Here is a 6,377-nt window from a genome sequence, read left to right on the forward strand (position 1 = left end):
GGTTGCTTAAGCCTCTCATGGCAAAGATGCACCCAGGAGTAAGGTAAAGGTAAAGGGACCTTTAGGTCCAGTCGTGACCGACTCTGGGGTTGCGGCGCTCATCTTGCTTTATTGGCCGAGGGAGCCAGCGTACAGCTTCCAGGTCATGTGGCCAGCATGACTAAGCTGCTTCTGGCAAACCAGAGCAGCGCACGGAAACACCATTTCCCTTCCCACTGGAGCGGTACCTACTTATCTACTTGCACTTTGACGTGCTTTCGAACTGCTAGGTTGGCAGGAGCAGGGACCGAGCAACAGGAGCTCACCCTGTCGCTGGGATTCAAACTGCCGACCTTCTGATTGGCAAGTCCTAGGCTCTGTGGTTTAACCCACAGTGCCACCCGCGTCCCTTGCACCCAGGAGTACCCACAAGTTATTTACAGGCAACAACCATTTCCCGCATGTTCAAAGCACACAGAACCATGCACCCATGCATCGCTGTAGACCCAGAAGTGAAGGAAAAGGGGGTGGAATGGGGTTGGGTCATAGCGGGGAGGGGTGGGCTTACATGTGCTCCACCATTGCGTGCAATGACCCAGAATGCAACCCCCACCAAAACGGGGGTTGCCATCTGTCACGGCTGCTTTAGTTGAGATTCCTGCATTGTAGGGGGTTGAACCCTTGGAAATACCTTCCAACTCTTTGATTCCCAGGGCTTCCGTAGCCTCTCCCGATACAGAACTTATGGAGCTACATGTCATTAGAGTGCTGATGGCACCATATTCCAGAACTCCCAATGGCTTCATATTAAGTAGAACTGGGGGCAGAAAGTGCCCTACAGAACCCAATAGCACAAATGCCAGGGGTTCAAAGAGCACTATCTCAATGCTACTCTCTGGACTAGACCACACATAGGAATGGAACCACTTGTTCCCAGGGGTCCGTCTGTTTGCACATACGTGTCAATGGTATGTCTAAATCCACATACGTGTATAGCCTTGACGTACACTCTCGAGAGGAATAGAGCCTTTTGCATGGGGCCAGGATATGCGTCCATTTAAACTGTGTGCATGCCTTTAACACTTTTGCCTAATCAAGAATTTGTCATACGAGGAAGTTGTAAGGATTTGGTTTATTACATGGAAATGAAAGAGACAGAATATATGGACGCTGCTTTAGAAAGTGGGGTTACAAAGAAGCTCAGAAATGCACACTTGATTTTTTTCTTTCACCTCCAACAAAAGACCCAAGACAACAGCATGATTAAGCCAAGTTGGCCACTCTCTGTTTCAAAGAGGGGGAAAGCTGCCCTTGATGAAGACTTGGAAAATTTAGTTGGTCCAAAAGTGCAGAGACCAGATTACTGACTGGAGTTCTCATTTGCATCTCCTATGTTGCCTGTTCACCCCAGTGGATCTTGGGTTAGGATGGCGCCCTAACTTCTGCTCCTTGTATAAGTATCAGGCTGGCTACAGATCCAGTTTCTTGCTACGTGACAATCTGACACGGCAATGTCAGTGCTCAGAAATGCGCACTCTCCGTCTTCTTTCAGCTCCAACCTGCAGCAAAAGAACCAAGAAAACAGGATCAAGCCAAGGGGGCCATTCTCTGTTTCACAGAAAGAGGAAAGTGTCCGAAATGACATATCCCAGAGCACAGATGTATTGTACTTCTGTCTGTGCTCATAGGAACCTTAAGATTGACTACAGTGGTCCCTCTTTAGTGATAAGAGGTAGGGCCTCCTTGGTGTTGGCACCAGCAGTTAGAGAATTCTCTCCCGGTTGTCTATTATGCAATTTTTAAAATATTTTTTTCAATATCCATCTAAAAATGGGAAAGTATGTTAACAAAGTCCTCCACCTTCCCATTTTAAATGGACATATTTATAAAATCACAGATAATCCTCACTTAATCTTGCCTACTTTTTAATAAACAATTAAGCATTATGTTTTGCCCTGATTACAGTGTTGCTGTGGTTCTACTTGTAATAGGTTTCTAGTGCTATTTTTATTTTGTGTATGTAAGCTTCTGCAACGAGCTGGTGAAAGTTGTGCTAGAACTCATTACAAATAATAAAAAAGATATTTTGCTAACTCTCTGTGTTTACTTCATATCAACACAACATACTTCTCTTCTCTGCATGGTCAGGGCTAGTTTGATCTTTCCAAGGCAGGAAACATGAACCCTTCCTTCTTCATTCACAAACCTATTCTGTTGGTTGTTCCACAAGAGTCCCCCACACCCACCCATCTCAATTTTGATTCCAACCCTCCCTAACTCCATCCCTTTGTGGTACATTAGTTTGAGAATTGGGTTTTATTGAGAATCTAATAGTATCTAAGGGATGCGGGTGGTGCTGTGGGTTAAACCACAGAGCCTAGGACTTGCCGATCAGAAGGTAGGCAGTTCGAATCCCCGCGATGGGGTGAGCTCCCGTTGCTCAGTCCCTGCTCCTGCCAACCTAGCAGTTCAAAAGCATGTCAAAGTGCAAGTAGATAAATAGGTACCGCTCTGGCAGGAAGGTAAACGGCGTTTCCGTGCGCTGCTCTGGTTCTCCAGAAGCGGCTTAGTCATGCTGGCCACATGACCCGGAAGCTGTACGCCGGCTTCCTCAGCCAATAAAGTGAGATGAGCGCCGCAACCCCAGAGTCGGTCACGACTGGACCTAATGGTCAGGGGTCCCTTTACTTTTAATAGTATCTAAGAAATATTATATTCATGTAAAAATGTGGAAGAATGGCAGATCTGTCTCTAGGCAATTGTCAGGCTGCTTGGTGGTTTCCATCCCAGAGTCCAGACACGAAGAGAACAAGGACTCACGTGTTCTTGAATTCTTGCCCATTTCCCCATTTCCAGGTTTGTCCAGAGTCCTTCCTCAGACCAATCCAGTGACCAGTGTCCCTGATGTAGCGCAGAATGAATGCCTTAAAGCCACACAAAATTCAGATTTAGAACTGCTGTCTTCAAATAAATCCCTTCTTCTCCCTCTGTGTTGGTGTGATTCTATGATTCTGTAGTGGAGCTGATCTTAGCTGGCAGCCTATACAGCCGCACCATGGGATGGGTGATGTGGTGGCCACACTCTGTATTTGCCAGGATGAGAATGGAGCAGGGCAGCTGCAAAGACTTCTTCACTGCTTTGCAGGCCCCGTCCCAGCAAAGGGACTGCTGTTTCTGGGAAGATGATGATGATAATAATTTATACCCCGCCCATCTGGCTGGGTTTCCCCAGCCAATCTGGGTGGCTTCTAGCAAAATATTAAAATACAATAATTCATCAAATATTAAAAGCTTCCCTAAACAGGGCTGCCTTCAGATGTCTTCTAAAAGTCAGATAGTTGTTTATTTCTTTGGCATCTGATGGGAGGGCGTTCCACAGGGCGGGCGTCACTACCGAGAAGGCCCTCTGCCTGGTTCCCTGTAACTTGGCTTCTCGCAGCGAGGGAACCGCCAGAAGGCCCTCGGCGCTGGACCTCAGTGTCCGGGTAGAACGATGGGGGTGGAGATGTTCCTTCAGGTATACTGGGCCAAGGCCGTTTAGGGCTTTATAGGTCAGCTACAGCACTTTGAATTGTCACCATTGCCAGTCTCCCCTCTCTAGCACCAGTGCTGAGCTTAAATAATTACAGCGGTACCTCAGGTTAGGAACTTAATTCGTTCCGGAGGTCCGTTCTTAACCTGAAACTCTTCTTAACCTGAGGTACCACTTTAGCTAATGGGGCCTCCCGCTGCTGCCGCGCCGCCGGTGCACGATTTCTGTTCTCATCCTGAGGTAAAGTTCTTAACCCGAGGTACTACTTCTGGGTTAGCGGAGTCTGTAACCTGAGGTGTTTGTAACCCAAGGTACCACTGTACATGGATTCTGTATTACCATCAGCCCTGCTCACTGTAATACTTGTTTAAACTTTTATCTACAATGACGTACATCATAGGTGACCCAATGACATCCTAGTCTTTCGTCACCTTTCCAAAATCCTGCATATCAATATATTTGAAAACATGGCAAAGAAAATGGTTCCCTGGTGGCTGAGATGGAGAATTTGCTCATGTCCCAAGTTATCACGATTCAAGATGAATCGAGAGTTGACTTTGTGTTTCTGTCAGGGCTGTATAGCAGTAATTCTCTCACAGACTTAATAGCCTCTCAAATGTCATTGGTTGGACGTACCTTTTCTTGCTCACTGTCAATCACAGCCAGGACGGAATTATGTGAATCACAAAATATCTGACTGGAAGCCCAATCTCCTTTTTCCTCTGAGAAAAAGTAGCATTTTCCCTCATAGTTGATCCACAAAGCTGGACAGGCTCGAACAGATGACACCTCACTGTATGGCTGATTAGTATACTGTGCTGCAAATGTAAGAGAAAGAAAGCTCTCCTCTGAACTTGCCATTATTATTATTATTATTATTATTATTATTATTATTATTATTATTATTAGATTACCAATGCTAAAATATGACTAGATATGATCATAAAATGATGAATATTTGTGCAGAATTCCACCCCCCCTTACATACACACCTGGCCCAAGACATTTTGCCACCTGAGGCAAATTACAAAATGGTGTGTCCCTTCCTGACAGGGAAGAAGGGGTGAGTGAAGATATACATCAGGAACAAGCAGGGAGGGAAATCAAATCAACCTCACCTGACGGCTGAAGTGGGAATCAAAGGCCCCTTGTGATGGGGAAAGGGATCTGAATCATGCCAGGAAACCCCAGAGGACAGTCCTTGCCATTTCTTCCCTAGGGTAGCTGAGCAGGGGTTGCTGTGGCATCTCCACTTGGCAGACCTAGCACTGGCACCCACCAGCAGCAGGGGGCAATGGCCAGCAGGCAGAGGCCTAGAAGAAAGCACTAAAAAATAATAATAATTCACAAAACTCACCTGCCCACCAAAGTATGAATAGGATGCTTATGATTACAGCTATGATAATAGTTCTTTGTTGATTCTCTGAAAGGAAATAAAACAGACAAATGATGAGGGCCGTGCTAATGCCTAAAATGGGGCAAGGAGAATATATAATTTATTTTATCTCAGTGGCATTTTGCAGTTCTGGTCATAGGAACAAAATGAACAAATTTGGGGAGGGGGGAACTACCAAACTGTAAGAAAACGAGGGAAACTGCAAATGCACAGAAGTATGCTTGATTTAACCTAACAGCACGGCCGGCCCTACTGTTAGGCAGCCAGTTTTGGATATCATGAGAGAGGGTGCAAATTATTCATCATTGAATGTATTATAGTTGCTGTTATTTTTGCTGCTCTGCCTCAGGCACCAAACATGTTTCCATCTGATTCCCCCCTCCCCCCCTTTATGACACTACATAAGCCAGGGTTGTTGTTTTTTTTGCTTTTGAGATGTTAAACAGTTCTGTGATATCTTCTGGTTTCTTAGCTTTCTCCCCATCTTGTGTAGAAAAATCACAGATGATTGGGCATAAAAGCATGCATATTCATGCTGTCCCCCCCCCTGCCCAGGTGCTGGAATGTGACAGCTCTGGTAAATCAAAAGTGGCTTCTTGCTGGTCTTCTCCACTCAAATGTTCTCCTGCCCGGACCTCTTTTGAAGACGGACAGAGCAGCAGTGTAATCAACCTGCTCCTCTATCATGTGCTATTTTTTTTTAAAAAAACGATATAGATATACAGTGGTACCTCGGGTTAAGAACTTAATTCATTCTGGAGGCCCGTTCTTAACCTGAAACTGTTCTTAACCTGAAGAACCACTTTAGCTAATGGGGCCTCCTGCTGCTGCCGCGCCACCAGAGCACGATTTCTGTTCTCATCCTGAAGCAAAGTTCTTAACCTGAAGCACTATTTCTGGGTTAGCGGAGTCTGTAACCTGAAGCGTATGTAACCCGAGGTACCACTGTAATGTGGTCCTCCAATATTCGATAGTATATTGAGGTCCCCTATTCAGTAGTATTTTGTTTCCAGTGTCTCACAGCGTCGTACGGCCTTTCATACTCACCTTGCATTGCAGGTCCTTCATGCGCTCTTGCTTCGGGATGATTCCTTAAACAAAAGAACATGCTTGATCGGATTGTGGGTCTTTCTAATTTATCCACATTGCTCTTATTATTCCTTGCACTCCTTTGTTGTTTGGTGGTCCCACTGGATCTCCTTTGAGCTAGCCGCCGTGAAACATCTCTTCCCTGGATGCTTGCAGCTAGTTCTCAGACTCCATCACAAGTAAATGTGAAGATGTGACCCACTTTGCATTCACTCAAACTGAACTGCACTTGCCATTTTATTGCCCACTCTCGCCCATCTTAAATTGCTCTGCTGTTGGGTACCTTTGGAAGCGCTTTATACAGTGGTACCTCAGGTTAAGAACTTAATTCATTCCGGAGGTCTGTTCTTAACCTGAAACTGTTCTTAACTTGAGACACCA

At 45.6% G+C, this 6,377-nt stretch overlaps 1 protein-coding gene across 1 annotated transcript; it reads right to left on the reverse strand.

Moving 5' to 3' along the window:
- Positions 1 to 223: 223 nt before the first annotated feature.
- LOC128408756 (C-type lectin domain family 2 member B-like) lies at positions 224 to 5,594 on the reverse strand. The gene is made up of 5 exons (XM_053378776.1): positions 5,543 to 5,594; positions 4,869 to 4,979; positions 4,148 to 4,329; positions 2,800 to 2,903; positions 224 to 1,538 (listed from the first exon to the last, which is right to left on the reverse strand). The coding sequence occupies exons 1-5, from the start codon at positions 5,592 to 5,594 to the stop codon at positions 1,415 to 1,417; spliced, it is 573 nt and encodes a 190-aa protein (XP_053234751.1). The 3' UTR covers positions 224 to 1,414.
- Between the last annotated feature and the right edge of the window lie 783 nt (positions 5,595 to 6,377).

This window comes from Podarcis raffonei, chromosome 2 (assembly GCF_027172205.1).
Source record: "Podarcis raffonei isolate rPodRaf1 chromosome 2, rPodRaf1.pri, whole genome shotgun sequence".
NCBI classification, from domain to species: Eukaryota; Metazoa; Chordata; class Lepidosauria; order Squamata; family Lacertidae; genus Podarcis; species Podarcis raffonei.

Bases quoted from the DNA above. Each gene is read 5' to 3' on its own strand.
- LOC128408756 (XM_053378776.1), bottom strand. From the start codon at position 5,594: ATGATAGAGGAGCAGGTTGATTACACTGCTGCTCTGTCCGTCTTCAAA. The intron at 4,980-5,542 runs GTCCGGGCAGGA...GCCCCATTTTAG, and splicing joins TCTGTCCGTCTTCAAAAGAG to GCATTAGCACGGCCCTCATC. The intron at 1,539-2,799 runs GTGAGTCCTTGT...CTTTTGCTGCAG, and splicing joins GGGCAAGAATTCAAGAACAC to GTTGGAGCTGAAAGAAGACG.